The 26250-nt window shown below is 35.2% G+C and overlaps 1 protein-coding gene and 1 long non-coding RNA gene across 5 annotated transcripts in view; one reads left to right on the forward strand and one right to left on the reverse strand.

Annotated features, from left to right (window-relative positions):
- The window catches only part of RALGPS2 (Ral GEF with PH domain and SH3 binding motif 2), a 163105-nt gene that overhangs the window by 121521 nt on the left and 15334 nt on the right, over positions 1 to 26250 (forward strand). For 3 of the 4 annotated variants that reach the window (XM_061383320.1, XM_061383323.1, XM_061383321.1), the window contains exons 9-17: positions 5654 to 5791; positions 6980 to 7070; positions 11804 to 11871; positions 13222 to 13357; positions 14133 to 14284; positions 18063 to 18117; positions 21608 to 21685; positions 23228 to 23333; positions 23868 to 23960. In XM_061383320.1, coding sequence (XP_061239304.1) covers positions 5654 to 5791; positions 6980 to 7070; positions 11804 to 11871; positions 13222 to 13357; positions 14133 to 14284; positions 18063 to 18117; positions 21608 to 21685; positions 23228 to 23333; positions 23868 to 23960 — 917 coding nt within the window. The remainder of the gene's footprint in view (positions 1 to 5653; positions 5792 to 6979; positions 7071 to 11803; positions 11872 to 13221; positions 13358 to 14132; positions 14285 to 18062; positions 18118 to 21607; positions 21686 to 23227; positions 23334 to 23867; positions 23961 to 26250) is intronic. The other variant, XM_061383322.1, reaches the window with a different exon arrangement.
- Positions 10506 to 26250, reverse strand: part of LOC133228037 (uncharacterized) — a 44929-nt gene continuing 29184 nt past the window's right edge. Inside the window, exon 3 of the long non-coding RNA XR_009730035.1 lies at positions 10506 to 10591. This is a non-coding gene — a long non-coding RNA (uncharacterized LOC133228037). The remainder of the gene's footprint in view (positions 10592 to 26250) is intronic.

The raw sequence follows: 26250 nt of genomic DNA on the forward strand, positions 1-26250 counted from the left end.
TATTTCTTTAAATCAAGAATGTTAATTAACTCAGTGGCTGAGGAGACACAGGTTTAGACATCTTAGGTAATTTGGCTTAGGACTTCAGTACTAAGCTGTAGCACTGGGATTTGACTCTGACTCCAAAGCATTTGGCCACACTCTCTCTGATTGGATTATATAACTGTTGATTGCTGCTTCTAGATAAAACTTGGCGGGCTCCTACTTTCTGTACGTGTTGTGTGCGTGTGTGTGTGTGTGTAAGTCCCTACAGTCATTTTGTTTTCTTTGCGACTCTATGGACTGTAACCCACTGGGGCCCTCTGTTTTGTGGGGTTTTTCCAGGCAAGAATACTGGAATGGGTTGCCATGCCCTCCTCAAGGGATCTTCCCTACCCAGGGATTGAACCCGCGTCTCTTATGTCTCCTGCATTGGCAGGTGGGCTCTTTACCAATACCACGTGCTTTCCCCCTGTCGTTGCCTAACTTTGTGCTACTTTTCTCTTTCTCAGGCCCTATCATCAACTCTGTTTGTTGATCAACATCCTTTATTTGAAGTCAGCTTAGTTTCTACTTCTTTCACAGAATTAATTATTTCTTTAAATTCCTATGACATACATAGGTATAGCAGGGGTGTACTCAAAGGCCTACAGATGCTCACAACAAGAATGAAGCAGGTAATGTATATAGGTGAAGCAAACGAGAAGTAGGAGAGCAGAGGAAAATAGGTTACGACAGACTGACATCTGTAATGATTACTATCTATACTCTTCCCAGCTGTACCTCACTATTGCCAGATCTCCCCATTTTTTTAAGGAAAAGGTCATATAGATACTTTCTATGTTGTTTCCTGATTTTAAAAAGACTGGGACAGCTTCTAGCCTCTGATTTATACTATGTAATACATTACTTGATCATTCAGTGGTCACATTGTATTCACTAATACCTTAACCTGGAGAAATATGAGATAGTAAACTCCTTCAGAGCTTGTTTGTTTAAGCAGTGTAGGGGTTTCTAATTTAGTTCAGTTGCTCAGTTATGTCCAACTCTTTGTGATCCCATGGACTGCAGCATGCCAGGCCTCCCTGTTCATCACCAACTCCCAGACCTTGCTCAAACTCATGCCCACTGAGTCAGTGATTCCATCCAACCATCTCATCCTTTGTCGTCCCCTTCTCCTCTCACCTTCAATCTTTCCCAGCAAACAGGGTCTTTTCCAGTGAGTCAGTTCTTCCTATCAGGTGGCCAAAGTATTGGAGTTTCAGCTTCAGCATCAGTCCTTCCAATGAATATTCAGGACTGATTTCTTTTAAGATGGACTGGTTGGATCTCCTTGCAGTTCAAGGGACCTTCAAGAGTCTTCTCCAACACCACAATTCAAAAGCATCAGTTCTTCAGTGCTCAGCTTTCTTTATATAGTCCAACTCTCACATCCATACATGACTACTGGAAAAACCATAGCTCTGACTAGATGGACCTTTGTTAACAAAGTAATGTCTCTGCTTTTTAATATGCTGTCTAGGTTGGCCATAACTTTTCTTCCAAGAAGCAAGCATCTTTTAATTTCATAGCTGCAACCACCATCTGCAGTGATTTTGGAGCCCCCAAAAATAAAGTCTGTCACTGTTTCCATTGTTTCCCCATCTATTTGCCATGAAGTGATGGGACCAGATGCCATGATCTTAGTTTTCTGAATGTTGAGTTTTAAGCCAACTTTTTCACTCTCCTTTTTCATTTTCATTAAGAGGCTCTTTAGTTCTTCTTCACTAGTTAGTAATTCATATCACTGACCAGGTTTGGAAAGTGGATTGGCAGGTGTCTAGGGACAAATTATGGTTAGTTTGGGATGTTAAATTGAAAATGAAAGTCAGGAGCTGTGTTCTATAGAGAAATTTGGAGAGTCATCAGCAATCAGGTGATGGTTGAGGCCTCAGAAATAAGATAATTCAGAAGTACATGTAGATTGAGAAGATTAATGACAGAACCATGGTGAATACCAATTCCAAGGGACCTGAGGAAATAGAAGAATCGAGGGAGGATGGAAGCGAGGCAAGTTCAAGCCAGTAAAGACTGAGAAACAAGGGAGTAAGTAGTACAAATACTGCAGAGAGACTGAGCAGTAGAGAGGAGACCAAGAGAGATGTCTAAAGAATTAGTGTGAGAAGGTCATGTGTGCCTTTGCCAGAATAAGTTCCAGCAATGAGATAGATGTGAATTTCACATGTTAGCACATGTGGATCAGTAGAAACCTATATACTGTCAGTGGGTGTATCAGTTGATATAGCTTTAAAAACCAATGTGGCACTGTCTTGTAAAGCTGAACATTATATATGCCTGCATGTATGTATATATGTGTATATCTCTCTCCTAGAGAAGTTCTTGTACGTGTGCACCAGGAGACATGTACAAGAATGTCTGTAGCAACAAGGAGGAAGGGGGCAAGTAACTCAAAACTCGTATCAAACAAAATGAATAAGTAAATTGTAATATAGTTACATATAGTTTATTCTCTTAGGGAATTACGGCTGTACTTAACAAGATGAATAAGTCTTAGAAACAAAATAGTAAGACGAAGCAATCACAGATCATATTTTTAAAAACTTATTTAACAACCATTTGTAAATCACTTATTGTGTACGCATTCTAACTTTACCAATATTATCATTTAATCACACGTATAAAAGTATGATTTTTTTTAAAGCTCAAAAATAAGCAAAAGTAAAATAAAATGTGCAGGAATACAGACATGTGCCCCAAAAAGAACAAGGGGAATAATCTTAAAATTAGAAATGGTAGTTCCCTCTAGACAGGAGGCAGAGAGATGACACAGGGAAAGAAGATAAAGATGAGGCAACAGTACTGATATTGTAGCTCTTACGTTGATGAGTATTTATTACATTATTTGATAACCAATATTATATGTTAAACTGTTATTTTTAAAAGATACAGTTATCTTTTTCACACAAATAAAATATGAATACATGTCAAAGGTTTTGTTTAAATCATTAAGTATACAGGGAATCAGGAAGATATTTACAATAACTTCAAGGAAGAAGTCCGAGTACTGCACATACATGCAGGCCGTTGGGAATGCTGGAATGAATTTACAGATAGTTGCAAAATTGTTCAACATCCACAGGGCAATAATCAGTTACATCCCACTGGACATAATTCATTGGCATTTTTATGGACAAGAATTTGTATTATTACCAGTTTTCAACAACTTATAAAATAGTTCAGGCCAAGAGGATGCACTGGAAACAGGATATACCTAGTAATCTTTTTGCCTATTGCAAAGTCTATCACAATTTTTCCTGACACAAGTAAACTTTTATATGTACCAAGTATTACATAAAAATAGAATGAAGGATAAAAAAAATTAATTGTACCAGTCCTTATTTCTCTTTCAAGGTGTTTGTTGAAGAAGGCAAGAGTCCTGTATTGAGGAAGGGATCAGATTTAAAGGAAGGGTTGCTTTGCTTGTGTTTTTAAGTAGAGGAGATTTAAATGTGCACACTGGCTCTTGGAAAAGAGCCATGGAGTGTAAGTGATAGTGGAGGCAGCAGTGGATATGTTAAAAGGAGGCAGTAGAGATTACGTTCAAAATCACAGTTTAGATTTGGAAGAAAAAGAAGGGGATTCTTCTTCCTCTGAGATAGGAGGGAAAGAAAGGGAGCTAGGTTACAGATTTATTTGAAGTCATAAAAAATAAAGTTGAGAGTCTCTAAAGAAAAAGAAGTATTTATGATAGATGGCTTAAAGAATACTGTTAAGATTTACTGAATGGAAAAGGAATGATACTGGAATGAGTAAAAGGATTACCATTGCCAACTTTTTACATTTTGTTAAACACCAATTGTCTGCAAATACTGGTCAGGATTTTCATTTTTTAAAGTGCAAGATAGAGTAACCACTTGAATGAGTTTATTATCTTAAGCAGATTAAATATTAAAATACTAAAGATTTTCAATAAAAAGATTAGAAAGTCTTAAAAACTATCAAGTGAGTGATACAGATACTGTATGAGTTTGTAACAGTGTAATTAAAAAAAAAAAAACCCTTGGAGTACAAGTGTGTACTCTGAGATCCAGCTCTGTCACTAACAATTCATGTGGTGTTAGGCACTTCCTTAATATCTGTGGACCTTAGAGTGTTTGCCTGTGAAAAGAGGGTTTGGACTAGACAGTTTCTAAATTCCTTTCTTGGAATATGTGAGGAAACTAAAGAACCGTTGACATGGACCTGAATGTAAGATAATGATTCAGATGGGCAGAGTTGAGTTCAGGTATCATTTAAACTAGAAGAACCGGCATAAGGAAAAACACAGGGCTTATCTGGAAGGCAATAAGTACATCATTTTGGTTGCACTTATTCTGAGAGTTCATGAACCGGGAGTAATGATTTGGAAAGTAGGAACATGGTGCCTTTTACGCTTTACACGTGCATAGTAAACTCTCAGGAAATATTTTCTATAGATGTGACTTTGAATATCTAGGACAACTGAATCATTTGAGAGGATGTATTATTTTTGTTGGTACAGAAAAAAAGAGCAAGGTTAACTTCAATGTGTAGTTAGTAGAACTGTTTCAAAAATCCAACTGTTAATCTTTAATAAAAACAAGACGTTTCTACTAGAATGAGACAGTTTTCAAAGTAATTAAGAATCAAGACTTCTCTGGTCCTCCCAAGGTTAAGAAACTCTCTTCCAAGGTGGAACGGGAGGAGAGCACAGGTTCCATCCCTGGTTGAGGAGCTGGGATCTCATGTGTTATGGGGACAGCTGGGCCCGAGAGCTCTGGAGTCTACACACCTCAGCGAAGAGCCTGTGTGCCACAACCCAGACCCAGTGCGGCCAAATAAATAAATATTTAAAAGGAAAAAAAAAAGTAAGGCTCATGTGATAGTTACCCACTCGAGGCAAGCATGTATAGAACTAATATTAAGTTAACTGCCCCATGGAAGTGGAAGGGAAGTGGTTAGGCTGGCTAACTTAAAACTTCTTCAGGCCGTACCACAACTTGAAAAATAGGTACTAGTGTATAGACATAAAAACCAAGGTTTGGAAATTAGAATAATTATCTTTATTTTATACAGAGGCAGAGCCAGTTCAGGAGCTTATCTTCTTTCCATTAAGACCCATGGGTAGGTAGGTATTGGAGTTTCTAACTTCAGCTTTAAGTCATGTCTGACCTGGATGCCACAGAAATCTAGGCCTTCAGTCCAGTTCAGTTCAGTCACTCAGTCATGTCCGACTCTTTGCGACCCCATGAATCAAAGCATGCCAAGCCTCCCTGTCCATCACCAACTCCCGGAGTTCACTCAGACTCACGTCCATCGAGTCGGTGATGCCATCCAGCCATCTCATCCTCTGTCGTCCCCTTCTCCTCCTGCCCCCAATCCCTCCCAGCATCAGAGTCTTTTCCAATGAGTCAACCCTTCTCATGAGGTAGCCAAAGTACTGGAGTTTCAGCTTTAGCATCATTCCTTCCAAAGAACACCCAGGACTGATCTTTAGAATGGACTGGTTGGATCTCCTTGCCTTAGTGGTCATGTTTTAACACAGTATTAATAATGAATATATTTTAAATAGGGCATATATTGAAATATAGCTATAAACAAACTATACTCATCCAAACAAGTAGAAAAACACTCATTTATCTTAATTTTGTTTCAGGTATCTATCTATCTGATTTAACATATATTGATTCAGCATATCCATCAACTGGCAGCATTCTAGAAAATGAGCAAAGATCAAACTTGATGAATAACATCCTTAGAATAATTTCTGATTTGCAGCAGTCCTGTGAATATGGTAAGTTTCTGGGAGTAATGCTGTAATTCATTTATAAAGGTTTGATTCATTTACACAGGTTGATGGCCACTTTTCACAGAGCAGGGTACATCATCCTAATGTAAAGGAAAATAATGATTATGTCACTGTCCAATGTTTAGCGTCCTGTTTAAGATCTTGCTTTTAAGGAGTTCAAGTATTTCATATTTAAAATGCTAAGTTTTATCTTTTGCTCTTCTGTAATTTGTAGCAACTTTGCTAATGTAATTTTCACAATTATTTTCTATTCTTCTCATCTCATTTGATCTCCCTGATCTATTATGTAAATATTTCTTTTATTTTTCAGTTAGGGACTGAGCTGAGGCTGTTGTAGTAACAGTTGAGAAGCTTTCTTGAGTTCTATGTTGAGTAGATAACCAGTTTTGTCCAAGACGTATTTTATGGAAACACGTATGTGAAAAGAACTTATGCAAGCCCAAATGATTAGAAAAAAAAAATTTATTGTTTTAAAGCATTTAAATGCTTTCAGTTTGATAGAAAATAGAGAGAGGTTTTTACAGCTATGTAATTTTAATGCTGTTTAAAAACAGTTTACAGTTTGTTGCTGTTTAACTTTAATTTCTTTTTTTTAATCCTTTTCTCAGTTTTTTTAACATAACATCAAATTGTAATGTTAAATCAGTCTTATTTGAAATTTCTAAGTAGGAGAGAAAAAAAACTACAAATGTGAGCCAGGCTCCTTTAAAAAAAAAAAAAAGAAACCCTAAACTGCCTTATATGTTGCACTTAGATGAGGTTTGACTATAAATTACAATGGTGGCTCTGATTTTCTTTTATGAAATTTCTCATATATGTGGGACTTCGTAAATGGAGGTGTTTTAATCTATACAGACAGCATGCAGCTGCAGTTTTCTAAATGACCTTCAGTTTTACATTAAATAACATTTACCTCAGCCACGTCCTTCTAGAGTTAATTTAAATTTTGGTGCCATGTGGCCTTCAGTTCAGTTCAGTCGCTCAGTTGTGTCCGACTCTTTGCGACCCCATGAATCGCAGCACGCCAGGCCTCCCTGTCCATCACCAACTCCCAGAGTTCACCCAAACTCATGTGGCCTTAATTTACCTTTAAATATATTTTTCTCAGCTTAACTTTAAAAATTTTGCCTGAGATGTACTTTATCAGATAATTATTTATCATGTTTTGCCTAGATATCCCCATGTTGCCTCACGTCCAAAAATACCTGAACTCTGTTCAGTATATAGAAGAACTGCAAAAGTTTGTGGAAGATGATAATTACAAGTAGGTTGGATCTTCAGAAGTGGTTTGTATAACTGTGTCTTGTCCTCTACCCTTTCATCTCTGTATTCAAACATCTAAATACTGCATCTTATCATGCAAATACAGTTGTGTATTTACAGTGGTAAAGTTACCTATTCATGTGAAGTTTTTAAATCAGTCACTTGATGTGACTGAGCCAGTATACAAGTACGTCATCTCTTCTTCTATTAAAAAGCATTGTATGTTTCTCAACTTGTTGAGAGCTGATGTTTGATAGTTCTAGTTTTACATTTCTTCCTTTCTTTCTCCATTGAAGCATTGAATCTTTATGGAAATGTATCTTTTAATAGACTGAAAAATTAATGAAGCAGTCCATGAACAGAAAAATTGCTCCTCTTTAAGGAAATTTTTAACACAGTTTTGAATTTGTTTTCAGTTATTTTTGTGTATTGACAGAATATTGAACCTTCTGGACTCTGAATTAATATTTGTCCAGTAGAACACCACACTTGTCCTTTCCTCTATTCAAGCAAGTCCTTCATTAAAGGTTTTCAAAACTTACTTTTAAAACAGCTGATATCCATATCTTTTTGCTTAACCATTCTCAGTCCTGCCCAACAGAAAAGGGATTTTTTCATTATTAACCCTTTTTATTTTTCTGGAGTCGGAAATGCAACCCACTCCAGTATTTTTGCCTGGAAATTTCCTTAGACAGAGGAGCCTGCTGGGCTACAGTCCATGGAGTCACAGAGTCAGACATGACTGAGCACACACACGTACATTCGCATTTATTTTTCAGTAGTATGCTCTATATCATGACTACCAAGTTTTTGTTTTTTGTTTTTTTTTTCCAAAAGATATAAGGATAAAGAGGCTATTTTTCTCTTGAGGCTTTTCATTTTCCTTGCAGCTTCATTTATTTAAAAAAAATTTTTTTGCTGTTTCTAAGCTTTCAAATTTAACTTTGTGTCTACCACAAATATATTTTCCAGTAAAAGGTTATACTTTAAATTTTTATCAAAGTGAAAGATAAGGTTATTTTTTAATATTAATGCATTATATACAAAAATTTTCTTATGCTGTGTGATAGTAATTATCAGCTTCTTTGTTCCATAAGTTTCAACATTTTTTAAAGAATTCTGGAGAACAGAATTGGTACCCATAATAAAAGGCTAGAAATTCCAGAAAACAACTGGAAATAACTTTTCTTCAAATATCAAATATATTAAGAAGCTCTGTACATATACTTAAAATGTATCTAAAGCTTTATTTATATTTGAAAACACTTTATTGTCATCTTCTCCACCATACTGTATTATTACCACTTTATCATTCTGTATCAATTTTTGTTTTACAGAAAGATTTTATAGGGTAATTCATTGAAAATGTATGAGGTCAGTGCATCAGCTTTTTAATAATCTTGGCACTGTTTAACAGATCTGATGCCCTAGATTGTAAGTTTCTTGAGTGTGATGGTCTGTGTCATATTTATCACTTACTTCTCTCATCTCTCTACTGACATAGCATAAAACACTCATATTTTATCCAGTTGGGTACAGAAGATTATCTTAAAACTCAAAACATGAGTAAGTCATTATTAAAATTTCTGTGTCTGTCTCAAGAAATTTAATGGATTTTTTAAAAGTTAAAGTGTAACTCTTCAGTAGAAAGTGAAAGTCGCTCAGTCAAGTGGGAATCTCTGCGACCCCATGGACTATACAATCCATGAAATTCTCCAGGCCAGAATACTGAAGTGGGTAGCTCTTCCCTTATCCAGGGGAATCTTCCCAACCCAGGGATCGAACCCAGGTCTTCTGCATTGCAAGTGGATTCTTTACCAGCTGAGCCAACAGGGAAGCCGAAGCACATTGGAGTGGGTAGACTATCCCTTCTCCAGCTGATCTTCCTGACACAGGGATTGAACCAGGGTCTCCTGTGTTGCAGGTAGATTCTTTCCCAACTGAGCTATCAGGAAAGCCCCTTCAGTAGAAGTGAAGTCTAAGAAACTGTTGCATAAATACAGAGTATGGTGAATTTTAATGCTGAAAGGATAGAGTTAACTAAGCTCTTAAGTAGTTTTAGCTGTCTGTATCCTGGCATGAGAGCTTCATTTTGGTAAGAAAGTGCATGCTGTTACACTGATTTTTGTTTTCATGAGTAACTAGAACTCGAGCAGCCTTCCCATTATACTCATTGTGTGTTAGTCACTTAGTCGTGTCCAACTTTTGCAACCCTCTGGTCTGTAGCCCGTCAGGTTCCTCTGTCCATGGAATTCTCCAGGCAAGAATACTAGAGTGGATTGCCATTTCCATCTCCAAGGGATCTTCCTGACTGAGGGATTGAACCCAGGTCTCCTGCATTGCAGGCAGATTCTTTACCACCTGAGCTACAGGGAAGTCCCATTGTATTCATAAACAAATATTTATTCAGCTTTTGCTATAGGTGAATGCTAGCTGCTGGGATTACAAAATAAGTAATTACAAAATAGTTGAAAGAGTACTATACTAGAGATGTGCAGAGGATGCTATGGGAACATAGATGAGGGGAGACCCAGCTCAGCTTTAACTGGGAAAAGTGAAGAGAAAATAAACATGAGCAGCTTCAGGTGACCATCTTACCTTAGTCTGCATCTTAGCAGGTGAGTTGCTCCACATGAAGAGTTAAGAAAGGTGTTTCAGGGATGGAACCATCAGTGGAATCGGCTGGGGAACTCCAAGTCACTTGGTGGTATTGGAGAATCTTATGGGACGCTAAAGAAGATAGTGTTTTCCTAAAGATGCAGTTGTGTTGCATGAACCTACTGATTAAATGTGTTGAAAATCAGAGCATTTTAACATAAGAGCTATTAAGGTCGTAAGTTGGGAAAAGTGGATTTTATGATGAAAGATTTAAATAGAAATGACTTTTCATTTATCCATAAGCCTGTGTTGTTGGCAGCTTCATCTACATAGGCAGCCAGTATCAATATTACAAGTTACATGCATGTGTTTTAGTCAGGGTGAAAATCTTTCAAAGTTATTTCATTTTAATACTGAGCATAATATCTTCTGGAGAAGGAAATGGCAATCCACTCCAGTATTCTTGCCTGGAGAATCCCAAGGACAGAGGAGCCTGGTGGGCTGCTGTCTGTGGGGTCGCACAGAGTCGGACAGGACTGAAGCGACTTAGCAGCAGCAGCAGCGTGGTATCTTTTCTCAGTGAATCCGCATCACTGTTAAATACAGTGTTTTGATGATGATATGGGCAACTGACACTGACTGCACTTTAAGTGCAGTTTAAGACGCTTCCACTTTTTATATTGCTGTCGGTTATCAGCCATTGTTAATAGCAGCGTGGTTCTCCCGTAGCCTCCTTTCTGTTCCTTTCTGTTTTGGTTCTGTGTTAGGAAACTTTTCTAGACTGTGCTTCTGAAGGGGAGAGACACCCTGTCTGCTTGAGTCTCCATTATATTCCAGTGCTGAGAGAACTGTGCCTGACACAAAACAAGAGTTCAGCGAAGGAATATAGCATAGTCTGAAGCTCACATAAGTAGAGTCAGCTACCTGTAACAAGAAAAAGAGCAGAGAGTTCTGGTTAATCATACATCTGTTCAATACATGTATTTTACATGGTTAAGTAATTAGAGTACAATTATGTGTGATTTCTCCTTTAGGATATCAAAGAAATTGATAAAAAGTTAAGCACCTAGAATAGATTTATCATTATAATATTATTTGTATTGTGCAGTTTCATAAAAAATTCCAGTTGGTAGGATGCTGAAAAATAAAAAGTCTTCATTAATTTCCAGACAAATGTTTAATGATAATACAGAGTACACCAAAGTGTATTTCCTGGACTACACCAAAATATTTTCTACAACTGCTTTAGTATCCTATCTCCTGAAACCATTTCCACTGATAGGAATTATAACCTCTTTTTGCTGCAGAACTCAAAATTGATACATTTTCCTAAATGGAACTTGTGTGGGAACTTGTGTGCTCAGTCGTGTCTGTCTCTTGACCCCATAGACTGTAGCCTGCCAGGCTTCTCTGTCCATGGAATTTTCCAGGCAAGAATACTGGAGTGGGTTGCCATTTCCTTCTCCAAAGGATCTTCCTGATCCTGGGATTGAACCCAGGTCTGTTGTGTCTCCTGCATTGGCAGGCAGATTCTTTACCACTGAACCACCTTAATTTCCAACTAATAAACTCTGCCTTAGAAAGGGATTTATCAGGGATTTTGTAAACAGCCTTTTTATTTGTATAGATAGATCTTTCTTTTGATAATTTGAGTTGGTTTTTTGGATGGTTAGTTTTAAATAAGGTTTGTTTTGTTTTGTTTTAATTTTCAGTGCTACAGAGACCATTAGCCCATCCAATAAGGATTCTAGAAAGAATTTGCATAATTTAACTCAGTGTTGGAAATTTACTGAACTTACTTGCCTTGTATCAGTATAACTTCAGGTTAAATCACCAAATAGCTTTAAATGTGTTGAATTGGTCAGCAGTAATGAGGTTCTTGGGAGAGCTATCTCTGTTTTTGAATATGAGGTTTTGATGTTTTTCCTTCTCTTAATATTTCCTGGAATCACTGTAAGATCAGCTTTGTATGAAAGAGAAAGGGGGCTTAATTAAGATCACCCTTGAAGAAAAATATATAGTTGAGATTATTTTATAAAAAATGTTTTTAGGCTTTTGGTAGAAAAATACATGATTTTAATGTTATTTTGTCAAATATTAATCATTTTATGTGCTTTTTTCCTTTCTGAAATTCAGGCTTTCATTAAAGATAGAACCAGGAACAAGCACACCACGTTCTGCTGCTTCCAGGGAGGATTTAGTAGGTTAGTGCAGCTTTCTCTTGTTACTGAGTAATAAACCAGATAACCTAATAAGAAAGAAGGGATATATCCAAAGTGAGTAAATGCTTAGCACATTTTATTCTGCCTGCACAGTTTTATTTTTGGTATTAAAATACATCTTTTTCTATTTGGTTTTCCTGTTTTTTCATTAAAAAGTTGTCACATGTAGTTTTTCAGTAATATGCAAATAAATATGCCAAGTAATCAAGAGTAATAGATATAGCCAACAGAAAATAATAAGTAAGTGTTTATGAATTATCTGTTCTTTTTTCATTAAGCATACTGTAAGGGGCAGTGAGGGTTAATTGTGTTAGAAATTTCTGTGGTCTAAGTGGAAAAATTTACTAATTTGAATAATTATAGGAGTCAATTTTAGTGGCTTAATTTTTTTTTTTTAATTTCACTCTAATGCTGGACCAAGTACTCATAAGAATAGTCATAGTCTCTTAATTTATCTGTTGCATTACAATTGGGATTTATATGTATATAAATAATCTAAAAACATAAAATTGAAGAGAATTTTTTAAAGAAATCATAGACAATACCTTGTTTAATATTCCAAATACAGACGTTGGCACTAAGCTTTGTATTATTATATATCCTAAAAATAATTGGAGACCCATCTAATAAGGTATGAAGGGAATGAGGGAGCAAAACCATGACAGTATCTACAGGGTCTGAGAGTGGTCCAAGCAGAGGAAATCGTTTCAGGCTATATCTATTGAAATTTGCTTTTCTTTTCATTCTTAAAGTGATATTTTGCTTGTAAAGCAACTGTAAACCAATAAAAAAAATTTTCAGTGTTATTTTGCAAATCTGTGTATTCTCAAGTTCCTTTTTTTTTAATTTCCAGAAACTTGAGCAGTCAGTATAGATTTAAATTGTAACTTGAATCCTTGACCTACTCTACATATTCTGTATCTATGAAGAAGCTGAAACTAAGAGTGAAGCAGTCATGTGAAAATTAAACAAGCACTGAACTAGGATTCAGAAGACCTGAGGGTTTAGTCTAGGTTTCATGTGTGATATGAGACCCTTACACCATCTCTTCTAATTACATTGCTTCCTCCATAAACAGGCTACTTAGGGCAAGTAAAAGAGACAGAAATTAATAGATATTATTTGTTTTGAGGTTTTGTGTTTTATGACTCAGAAACTAAATATTTTTTATGTTCAGTCAATTAAATAGAATTCATATTACCTTAAATTAAACCAAAATTTTTATTTCATATCAAGGGATTACAAATAAAGCAATCTTTCTAAACCATTTAATAATTTCTGTCTGTATCTCTTTGTGTCTCTGTCTCTCTCTTTTTTAATTTAACCCTTAAGGTCCTGAAGTAGGAGCATCTCCACAAAGTGGAAGAAAAAGCATGGCAGCTGAAGGAGCCTTGCTACCACAGACACCACCATCCCCTCGGAACCTGATTCAGCATGGACATAGGAAGTGCCATAGCTTGGGTTACAAGTCAGCACTTTTAATTTTATCTTTCAAATTTTTATGTATTTAGTTGGATTTATTTTCTACTTATTTTACTAGTTGGACAGAAAATAGTGTCCTTGCATAGTTTTATTTGTGTAAAGTAGTCTTTTTCTGGTTTAGTAAACTATCTTGTTTGCATAAAGGCATTTATCTCTTCCTTACCTTAACTTGGAAATGAGATTTTTCCAATAGTGCTTTCACATTTTGGGGAATAAAAATGAACATTACAGGTCGTCATCATAAATAAAATCAGGAAAGCAAACACTGTTTCCATTTTAAATTATAACTTATATCATTGCTTGCCTTAACCAAAACAAGTCACCATAAATAAAGCATATAAAAACTGTTCTTTTTATAACAAAATACAAAGAAAGGGAAACTGTCTTTTCGTTTAGTTTTACAAGATTGTTTCCTCAAAGTGGACCCCAGGTTCACCTTTGCCATGATTTTTGTGGAAATTTAATAGACATTTTTCAAAAGCGAATGTGAAAATAATTTTTAATGAACCCAAGCATCAAGATTAAAGTATTTTCTGTTATATAGGTAGATATGGCCTGGTTTTCTAAAAAATTTTTCCCTGAACTGTTAGCTTGAGGCTTTCATGGTAAAATCTGTGTGTTCATTAGTATGAGAGTTCAGAAGTAAGTTCAGGATAGCAGGTACATCTTTTATATCCTGAATCTTTATGTAAGAGTATCTTTTATATCCTGAATTAGTAACAGTAATGAAAGATATGAAAAATATTTCTCTTTGTTTCCAGTTTCATTCATAAAATGAACACAGCAGAGTTTAAGAGTGCAACGTTCCCAAATGCAGGGCCAAGACATCTGTTAGATGATAGCGTCATGGAGCCCCATGCACCATCTCGAGGCCAAGCTGAAAGCTCTACTCTTTCTAGTGGAATATCAATAGGTGAGAAATAATTCTCTGAGAGAGTTCCAACTTATGTAAAATAAGACTTCTAACAAAACTCAGCTGGAAAAGCATGACTAACCCCACTACAGGTAGAAAAAGTAATTGATAAAAGCTAAGTAGCAAAGTGTGGATATAAGATCATATTACTAGTAGCCGCAAAAATTAATAATTCATGATGGTTTGAAAAGTGCTTGATGTTTTTGACTTCAAAAGGGGAAGCATTCAAGGAATGGTGGGGAAGAAAACAGGCACTGGTTGAATTGGTTACTGCATGTAGTTGGAATGCAGGAATGAGGAAAGGGGCAGATGAGTTATGATTCTCAGGTTTTTTTCAGATTAAGCAGCTAGTTAGATGGTGGTGCTGTTACTTAGGCAGAGAACATTATAACAGCAGCCATTTGTAGGTATTGAGGTATTTGTAAAGGGTGACTAGGTTTGGGGAATTAAGAATTCCATTTTGGACGTGTTTGGACCATAGGGAGTTGTCAGGTAGGTAATCGAATGTATGAATCTGAAGCTTAAGGAGGTAAAGTCACATTTATAGATACAGGTATAAGAATTAGCATATTTGTAGTATTTCAAGCCATGAGACCAGATAAGGTCACCAAGGGCAAGGATATAAATAAATAAGAGTAGACATGCTAACATTTGGAGGTGTCATTTTTTTTAAATGGTCAGCCATCAAAGGAAACTACAAATGAGGAACCACTGAAGTAGGGAGAAAAACAGTGTGGTATCACAAAAGCCCAGTAGAGGAAGGATCTCTGAAGGGAGGGATGTGCTGAACGTATCCATTCAAGTGCACAAAAGAGAAAACAAGAGGAGAACAGGAGTTGATCACTGAATTTGGCAAGATAAAAGTCACTTGGTGACCTTGACTAGATTTGCTTTATAGAATACTGTGGGCAAAGCCCTGGCTGGAGTAGATTGGAGAATGAGAGGTAAGAAAATAGAGATAGCTATTATGAAGAAAACCAGGACTGGAAAAGGACGTGAAGTTAAGAAGAATTTGTTTGTTTTTACTGCCTAAACTGTTATTTATTTTCTGAACCTTCTGCTGCTGCTACTGCTAAGTCGCTTCAGTCGTGTCCGACTCTGTGCAACCCCATAGATGGCAGCCCACCAGGCTCCCCCGTCCTTGGGATTCTCCAGGCAAGAACACTGGAGTGGGTTGCCATTTCCTTCTCCAATGCATGAAAGTGGAAAGTGAAAATGAAAGGGAAGTCGCTCAGTCGTGTCCGACTCTTCGCGACCCCATGGACTGCAGCCTACCAGGCTCCTCCGTCCATGGGATTTTCCAGGCAAGAGTACTGGAGTGGGGTGCCATGACCTTCTCCGTCTGAACCTTCTAGCTGAGCATAATTTCTTTGGATAGTTAGGAAATCTCTATATGATGCTATTTTTATTTAAAAAAAAAATAAAGGAGGAAAATGTCTTCTCTGATTAACTGCCAAGGTTGCTCAGGGGCTTAGTCTATTACTCTTAATATGATCATCTCAATATTGATGAACAATCAGTAGAAAGAAAGATAGTAGTTCATTTTCTTGAACATACTGACTTCTTTTAACCCTTGAGAGTTTCAAACCCTGACATTGCTTTGGAACTGGAAAGCTTCGTTCAGCAGTTTTAGTCCAGTATTCCCTTTTTATAAATGCAAATGATGACAAAATTTACAGAACAGAAGACAAGTTGGTCACCTGAAATATCTCTTCATTAATACTGTAAATTGCCTATATGCAAATATTAACCTCAATCTGAAAAATAGTACACAGAATAATTTTGCAAAAGAGAGAGGAAGAAGCTTTTTCTAGTTAAAAATGTGTTACAGTTCTGGAATCTAGCATGTTACTTTAAGCAAAAAAAAAAGTAATTTTAAAAATTATAGTTCTCAATTTAGTATAAAATATTTGCCTTTTCTGTAATAGTTATCGTAAGTATTATAATGATGATTATTCTCTATTTGTGACTTTTACTTACCATAGATGTTCTTTTAGTTACCACAAGATAGTTATCTAATTATTTCATTCCATTACAGTTAATGTCTTATTTTAGAGAACTATCTTTTAGAACAAGAACGGGCTAATTCAATTTTTGCCTTTGTATTTATTGTTTAATTATTCCAAGGCTAAGTAGGTGAACAGTAAGGATTGTTGTATCCTTGTTTATAAATTAGGAACATTAGACATAAGCATTACTTTCCAGGGTGTTTCCTTTAAAACTTTAACATTCTAAAAAGAAAGTTTATAACCACAGCTGGTAGTTATTAATATACACACACAATTCATAATAACAAAAAGATATTTTCCTTAGCTGTAACTTTTACATACAATATTAATTTATGCCTTGGAGGCTCTGAGAAAGTACCCTGAAGAAATAACCAGTGCTTGGGACTGTGGCCTCTAACATTTTCTAACATAGCATATATGTCCTGGGTCACCCAGAATCCCAGAATAGTCTTGACCAGCTGAAGGAGGCATATCTACTTAAGATCCGTGCTTCTGGAAGAAACTTTTGTTTTCTACAAATAAGTCATACTGCTGCTGCTGCTGCTAAGTCGCTTCAGTCATGTCCGACTCTGTGAGACCCCAGAGACGGCAGCCCACCAGGCTCCCCCGTCCCTGGGATTCTCCAGGCAAGAACACTGGAATGGGTTGCCATTTCCTTCTCCAATGCATGAAAGTGAAAAGTGAAAGTGAAGTCGCTCAGTCGTGTCCGACTCTTAGCAACCCCATGGACTGCAGTCCACCAGGCTCCTCCGTCCATGGGATTCTCCAGGCAAGAGTACTGGAGTGGGGTGCCATACTAATTATGCTTAAATTTTCATTCTTTATCACATAATATTCTACACATCAAAAATAACATACAGGCCTCCAACTACCAACAGCAGATTGTCTCCAGTTTCTTATCTGAGCCATACAACCAGAAAATTATTTCAGTAACTGTTAGTACTTCCAAGGATGGGATATAACTTGTACCATTCTACATGCATGGAAGAGGTGTTAAATCCATCACACATAATGGGTTCCTTATAGTATTCAAGTTTGAGCCTCTCAAAGAACCCTGGTTGTAAAAGTCTGATAGATGACTCAATGTGATACACAAGGACAAATTAATTATTGATTGATTATCTTTAAAATAAATTTTAAATCAACCTACACTGTTTTGGACTCTCCAAGTTCTTTCCCCTCCAGTTAAGCTAATTTAAAACTTTCTATTGTAACTGATATTCTGGGTCTCTAAGAGAAAGTTTTTACATTGTTATGCTACTTTTTTTTTTCTTAAGGATTCCATCCTCTTCTGCCTTGCCTCTAAAGACAAAAGTTGAATTTCATTGAGCTTTTTATCCTTAGGATAGTAATGGGTTTTAAAAAAAAAAATGCAAAAGGAAGTATACCATGAACCTCTAAGAAATTTGTAATTATATTGGTCTTAAATTATGACAAACCTTATAAGGAAAAATTGTGTGCTTATATGTGAACTTATATGTACTTATTCTCTGATGATAGAAAAAGTGTTTACTGATGTAGTAAGTTCAAGCCATAAGTATACATATAAAAATATTTTATGCTGTTTTGTTTCTTTGGGTAGATTTGTCAACTCTGTTCTAATATATTGCAAAATAAATCAAGCACAATGGTATTAGAATGAAGAATTGATATGTGAATGTTCACCAACAAATAATGTGAATAAGCACAGCTAGAGCATTTATTTTTTTAAAGTAAAATCTAAACTATAATTATGATGTTTAAAAAAATAAGATAACTTTTGATTTTAGGTAGCAGTGATGGCTCTGAACTAAGTGAAGAGACCTCATGGCCTGCTTTTGAAAGGTAAGAAAAATTGTCCATTTAAACTGTTTTGAGTTTATTTTGTCCAAGTATATGATGTTTCCCATCATATACTTCATTGGTTCATTGGTAAAGAATCCGCCTGCCAATGCCGGAGATGTGGGTTCAATCCCTGGGTTGGGAAAATCCCCTGGAGAGGGATATGGCAACCCACTCCGGTATCCTTGCCTGGGAAATCCCACGGAGAGAGAGCCTGCCGGGCTACAGTCAACGGGCTCTCAAAAGAGTCGGACACAACTTGGGGACTAAACAACAACAACAAAGTATATGATAATCTGAATTTTAAGACATAATATTTATTACATATAAAAGGACTATTTAGGCTTCCTGCTGGTGGCAGAAATTAAAATACTTAAGCCTAGAATTCAGTATTATCTCGTAAAGACATTGTATTTGGTGACTTGACACATATATTTGATTTTTAGTACATTTTAAATTGTAACTTAAAATTAATAATAATCAGGGCTTCCCTGGTGGCCCAGTGGTAAAGAATCTGCCTGCCAATGCAGGATACACAGGTTAGATCTATGATCCGGAAGGATCCCACATGCCTCAGAGCAACTAAGCCTGTGCATTACAACTGCTGAGCCTGTGCTCTGGAGTCTGGTAGCCACAACTACTGACGCCCACACACTCTAGAACCTAGTGCTCCACAGCCAGAGCAGTCACCACAATGAGAAGCCTGCGTACTGCAGCTAGAGAGGTGGCCCCCACTGTCCGCAGCTAGAGAAAAGCCTGCACAGCAACAAAGACCCAGCAGAGCCAAAAATAAATTTTTTAAAAAATAAGTAAAATATGAAAAAAATGACTTAAAAAAATAATAACCAATCATAGCTTACCTACTTTGATGTACAAAAGTAAAATCTTTTCCTTAAATTCTGGTTTATTTAAGTAATTTTAAGGTATTTAGTGAAATGATCAATTTCATTCTCTGCTAATTTATACATTTTAAATTATACTCTAAATAAGTAGATGAAAGTTTGAATTTAAATTGTTATTTATTAAAAGGTTCCACAAAGCACACAGACACATACTTAAATAATGTAAGTCATATTCTATTCTCTTTTCCTTGATGCTTTAATCTATAAAAGCTGTCATCTGCTTGCAGCAAATATGCTGTGTTGATCTTTCAGTATAAGATTTTTCTAAAAATGTAGGCAAGTAGAACAAATAATTGTTATTTAATAAATATCCATTAGAATTTTGCTGTCTTTGATCATTTTAGTTCTGCCATTGTCATACTAAAATATTTGAACCTTGAGCAAAATAATTGCTCCTATTGTGTATATACTAAGCAATAAGTTTCTGAGCAATCAGATTAGGTTGAATTTTGAATGTCATATTAAACTTGATGAAGTTGAAAATATTTAGTTACCTAACTCCTGCCAGTCACTTTTTTTAAAATATAGATTTATTTATTTTAATTGTAGGCTAATTACTTTACAATATTGTATTGGTTTTGCCATACATCGACATGAATCCATCACGGGTGTACACGTGTTCCCCATCCTGAACCCCCCTCCCACCTCCCTCCCCTTACCATCCCTCTGGGTCATCCCAGTGCACCAGCCCCAAGCATCCTGTATCATGCATCGAACCTGGACTGGCAATTCATTTCATATATGATATTATACATGTTTCAATGCCATTCTCCCAAATCATCCCACTCTCTCGCTCTCCCACAGAGTCCAAAAGACTGTTCTATACATCTGTATCTCTTTTGCTGTCTTGCTCACTTTTTAATAGAAGCAATTATACTCACTATACATCTGAAATTGAACTATACATATTTGAATTGGTCAATTTCATGGTGTTATTGGAAAATTAGGTCCCTGGAGAAGGAAATGGCAACCCACTCCATTACTCTTGCCTGGAAAATCCCATCAGAGGAGCCTCATAGGCTACAGTCCATGGGGTCACAAAGAGTCAGACACGACTGAGTGACGACACACATTTGTTCTTGAAGCTTCGTGAAGATTCTCACCATGGTGATTAAGACTTTACTTGCATATCCAATATTTCAAAATACTTTTGAGCACTTCTAATTATCAGTGTTCTTAAGTTTTATTCTCTTTGTTTTGGGAAATTTTTAACAATTTGTTTTTACATATTATTTCTCTTCCAAGTTTTTATTTCAGTCTCTTTATTTGAGTTTGCCTGAAACAGGAAGATCACAAGAGTTGCCTCTGGCATTCTGTCTGTACAAATTGTTTTATTAGTTGTCTCCCTCTAGTAAGAACATGGTATCATCAGAAGTGTATATTGTATTGTATAGTGTATTGTATTTAAATAAAAAATATTGATGAACAAAATTGTTTATCATGTGGCATGAGAAGTAATCAAGTAACCAGAATGGTGTTGTGTTAAATAATCTGTTCTTATTCCACCAGGTTACTTAAGGAAGATGGTATTTAAGTGTTAACCTTCACATCTCAAAATAGTATTTTTCTTTTGACAAATGTTTTGCTTTGCAGACATTTGCAGCCAAAAATATCTACTGTGCTTTTGCCAAGTTTAAATCAGTGGCTCTTTTGAACACTTTGAAATCAAATCAGTGCTGCCCAGCAAGATTCAAACATGAAATATTAAAAAGTGAATAAAGAATTGGGATTTAAAATACTGTTGTACTTGTGGATAATGAACTTTGAAAATAGACATCAAATATTTTGCCACTTAAGTTGCTAAAATAAAACTTTTTGTTTTAAATATCATTTATCAACAGTGCTGCTTTTGGCTTTTTCTAGGCAAAGAAATATCAGTGTTTCTGTGTGTATGTGTTTATTTCCTTTTTTAAGTATCACATGCTATTTTGGATGAAAATTAACTCATACCATTTTTTTTTAATCATTTACTGGCTTTCTCATGCATTGTAGTTGATGTGAAAATAAAATAAAGCCTCTATTTTTGTTCAGTTTATCTATTTTAGTAGTTTTTTTTTTTAGATTTAATATATAAAAGAAAAGAAAAGAAGATGTTTAGATCACATTAATTTTAAGTTTTTAGATCACATTGCTTTTAGGTATCTTCATAGGGACATATAATAAAAAATTATTATTCTATAAATCCAGGTACCATATATAAAGTGGAATCTAAGAACTGGAATATAAATAAAAGGATTTCAGGCTTTGTTTGGATATAAATACTTCTTTATTTTAGTAAATTTGGGAAAATGAATGTGTATATAAATACATGGTTTAAGAAGCAACCTCAAGTATTTATAGTCAATGGTAGAAGAAAATAATAATTTAAAATCTGTGCTGCATGCTTTTTAAAAAAAAAGGAGCAATCATATACTATCCTTTTGTAGGATTTAGAAAGCTGTATTACATGAAGAAATTATTATGAAAGCTGTATTACACAAAGAAATTATTGTGAAAGCTGTATTACACAAAAATTATTATACTGTTCTAGGTTATTGATGATGACTATGTAAATAAAAGTAATATATGCAATTTATAATGGAATCCAACAGGAACAGATTATACCATTCTCTCGGCCCGGTGACAAGAGTGGCACGAAATGGCTATCGAAGCCACATGAAGGCCAGCAGGTACAATCCCCCTGCATTCAGGGGTCACAGAACTCCCCTCTGGTGGTGGTGACTGGCTTTCATAGGTGTGGTCTCACATTACTTCTGTTCTTTCTCAGATAATTGGTTTCAAAGCTAAATTAAATGCCCATGAAAACTTTCTTTCCAAGATTTAATCTAGAGATAAATTTGAAGTATTCTTTCTGATCCACAGAGCTAATTGCTAAAATTTGCATCTTTATGTCACATTCTTTAAATAATCCAAATCAGTAGCTTTTTAACTGCACAGGTCTTTCTAACATTGCTGATTATTAGAGGAGCAGTGCAAAAACCCACTTGTTTTTCAAAGGCTGCAATCAAAGAATTTACTACATTCAGTTTGTCTTTTTTAAGGATTTTTCAGATTAACTGCAGGTCTGAATTTAAACAAGTCTGTTTTATGAAATAATATTTGTGTATTTAACTCATGTTCATTTGGTTATCTAGTTAATCCTGATCTCCTTCTGCACTACATTAGCTGCTGAAGAAAATAAAGATGGTAGATTGATTGGGGACTGGAGGTTAATGGTAGTGAATAATCAACCAATTCTCATAAGACAATGCAATAGCAAACATTTTAAAGTTAATTTTATGTCAGTTTAATAGTGTCTAATCTCCTTGGATATAAATAGCTCCAGCATGAAATTTCTGGTGGTTTCTAGGTTTTTAAGTCATTGAGAGCACCTAAACAATCAAAAAGAGATAAACTTCAGTTTTCATCACTGTTGTAGAAATTCTGCAGCTCACATCAAATCACTGGAGAATGACAGATTTTTTTTTTCATCAGTGTATATGTTTTAATTGACTCATAAAAATTGTTCTGTTCTTAACTGTAGGACCTTAAATGAGTTGGGGAAAGATATTTAAATGTTTGATTATTCTGTGATGGAAGCAATCTTGAGTTTTAGTTAATCCTTTCTTTCAGAGTTGTTAGGCTTTAATCACTTAGATGCACTGATGACATTAAAATGTCATTAAATTTTATTGCAGTAAGTTTGATTTTTTAATATGTTAATTGCCTTTTTTACTTCTCTCACCTATTTTGGAATTGAGCATGTATTTTCTTTTGCTTTTTTTCCTTTTTTGATTTTCTGATATTTTTATTTTGCGTTTTATATGCTTAAAAAGACTTTTAACATATAGAGTCCTCACCTTTCCTACCAGAACTTGAGTTTCTTCTGGGGAAAAAAAGGTATCAGCAGTGCTGCAGTATGACATGTTGAGAAGAAAAGTCGTGAATCCCTAATTTACTCTTTACTAAAGTGAATCACTGTATTCTTTCTGAATTATGCTTGTTCAGATATGCAGTAAAATGCGTTTTTTAACCATCTGCTGACTTTAATAACTGCCTGATTCATTTTGTGACAGCTTATAAATTTCAGATCAGTAAACCTTTGTAATTGTCAGTGTCTTCTCATTCTTAAAAAAGTAGCAGTCTTAAAATTGAAAATAATTAATTTTATTTAAATACCTACTTGATAATTACTCAAGTGCTTATATGTTCTTTTCTTTTCACTTTTATAGTTCTGCAGAATCAGAGGATTTGGCAGTACATTTATATCCAGGGGCTGTTACTATTCAAGGTGTTCTCAGGAGAAAAACTTTGTTAAAAGAAGGCAAGAAGCCAACAGTAAGAATTATTTTATATTTTAAAACATGTCTAAAAATAAGCAAATGAATAAGACCCTTAAAAAAATGATGACAATTGAAATAAAACCAGCTATATAATACACTTGAAATAATTTAAAATATATTTTGCCTCACAATGTTATTTAAAGTGTTATTATACCTGCCACATATTAATAGATTTTGGTTAAATTATACACTTCAGGTATTTAAATCAAGATGCTCCTGTACTTCTCTTTGCTCCCTAATATAGTTCTTGTAGAATCTTGAAAGTATATCCTGTTAAGGAGTATTTTTAGAAGGAATAGAAAATAGAGAAAACTCTAAAAAACAGAATTCAGCCAATTTTGTTTTGTCAGTCCTAAGTAGAATGTATCAAGTAGACGTGGTAAGAATATTTGAGATAAAGATTTCAGAAGTGATCAAACTCAAAGCTAAGGTGGTGGAAGTGAAGTGGAATGCCTCTTTGGCAATGAGGAACAGTGACTGAGAAGCCGGTAGCATTTGAGTAGTATATTCATGTGTCTGTCCTCTCCAGGTAGCATCTTGGACAAAATATTGGGCAGCTTTGTGTGGGACTCAGCTTTTCTACTATGCTGCCAAATCTCTAAAGGCTACAGAAAGAAAACATGTACGTATTCCTGTTCCAAGTCGTTAACACAGTTTCACGGCCTCTATATGGTGGTAAGGAAAGTAGTCCTTATGGGATGTGAGGGTTTGGGGTTTTTTCCCCACTTTCTAACCCAAAAGTTCTTAGACTTTCTTTGTATGAGTATTGTAATGGAATTATTTTTGTTTAGTAACATGATCCTAAGAAAGGTCTTGGAATAACTTCCATATTCTGAAGTTCCTTTTTTGAATACTGTTTTTTCTTTGCAAATGTTAAAACTGCACCCTGCCATTATCTTATCTTCATGTCCAAGCCCTCCCAAACCTGGGGTTTTTTGTTTCAGAAAAATGGTTGAAAACTGTTGCCTTGGAATGTCATTTCCTAATTTGTAAAGTATGAAAAATTAGGACCAGCATCTGCAGTTCTTTCCACCTCAGTCTCTGATTGAGTGATTTTTCCAACAGTGAAGAGGAATAATAGTTACTAAGGTTACTATCGTCACCTTCTTGTGCTTGAAAGATGCCTCGAAAAACTCTTTTCTTGTAGAATCTTGCTATAAATGTAGAATCTTGCTATAAATCTTCTTTTGCATGCTGTCTGTCTTTGTATGCCAGTGATACACCATTTGAAAGGAAAATAATCTTCTGCTTTGCATTATCTCTTGGAGAGGAATTTATTTCTAAATTGTGTATTTTGAGGGTGGGGGGAATTAAGTGGTTTACCATATTGAGGAAAGGTAAGTAAGCCACTGAGAAAAAAAATTAAGTTCTTTTACTATTTATAAATTATCTAGTGATACTGTGTAATTCAGAAATGCCCCCTTTTTTTTTCTTTTTGGCAATTATCACTGTATGTTTTTTTTTTCCAACAATGGCTGGCTCTCAAAAACAATAACACATACATATTGCATGTATTTTAATATCAGGTATTACTTCACCAAATACTTTGACTAAATTTACTAGGATTTGGTGGTTTATTATTGTTTTGTTTTTTCCTTTTAGTGAGAAAATCCCTAGTTTGAAGTTTGGTTGGATGAGGCCAGTTATAAGTTCAACTTTAAACATTATCATTATACAGAGAAGCTTTTCTTTATTCTCACAGTTTTTAGCCCTTTAATCAAACCAGGAATAGAGAAAAATACAGTTTTGGTTTACATAAATGTGGGAAATGCTGTAATAAGATAGCATCACCTGCCTTTCTTTATCAGCTGTACCCATACCCTATTACTGTCCTGAATTCATGTTAATCATTGCCTGGCTTTTCTTTAGAGTTTGCCACTTAGGTTTCCTTAAATGATACATTGTATCATTTTTTAATTGTATCTGGATTGTGCCTAAAAGGCACCAACCTTTTTGTTCAGTATTATAAATGTCTAGATCTAATCCTCACATTAAGGTGAAGGATAGACTAGAATGCCCACATACCTGACAAAGCCACAGTTTAGTTTCACTAGAATGTTTTGCAAAGTAATTGCCTCTGGTTAGTATTCTGTACTCAAAGGAGGGGGAAAAAAAAGGTTAATATAGCTGAATTATAATCTTCAGATATAGTTAACTGTTCACTTAGCCACTTTGAGAGACTTGGCTAGATTTCACTTAGTTGACTATTACAAGGAAGTAAAATGTATAAATTTTTTTTTATTTTTTCCTAACTGTAATTAGAAGCCAAACTAGAGAATTGATAAAATAACTGAATTTGTCATCTAATACATATGTTAAGTATCTTTTTGTGTTTAGTATAGGTACTTACACAGCTAGTTTGGGTTTATAATTGTATGAAGTGATAAATAATGCATATGAAATGTTTAGATATTAGAGCCTAGTGGGCTGTGAGGGAGCCAGATTGAGTGCCAAGGAAATGGACTGTGTTCCTCATCTTTTCTAGTTTAAACTGTTAAGATTTAAAAAAGAATTATAATAACAAAGCAGTATGGAGACAAGTCCATGTTTATATTTATCCAATTTTAGGATAGAAAAAGGGCACAGAACTAAAAGCAGTGGAGAAAAATGTTTTTAATCATTTTCAAACAAAAGTTAAAATGCACATTGAAAGAAAATATTGGCTATATATAAGCAGTAGGTGTGGGATTAAAATATATAAACAGAGCATCACCTGTGTGGTGTTCTTGTCAAAAATTTAATCATGAGGACGCAATCAAATCCACATCATGGAACATTGTGTAAGACCACTGGCTTGGATTCTTAAGACCAAAATTTGACAGCTGGAGTAGAAAGAGGGATAGAAGGAATGTTCTAAATTAAGAGAAACTTGAAGAGTCTTGATAACTAAATGCAGTGTATGTACCTTGGTC

The sequence above is a fragment of the Bos javanicus genome, chromosome 16 (assembly GCF_032452875.1).
Source record: "Bos javanicus breed banteng chromosome 16, ARS-OSU_banteng_1.0, whole genome shotgun sequence".
Taxonomy (NCBI): domain Eukaryota; kingdom Metazoa; phylum Chordata; class Mammalia; order Artiodactyla; family Bovidae; genus Bos; species Bos javanicus.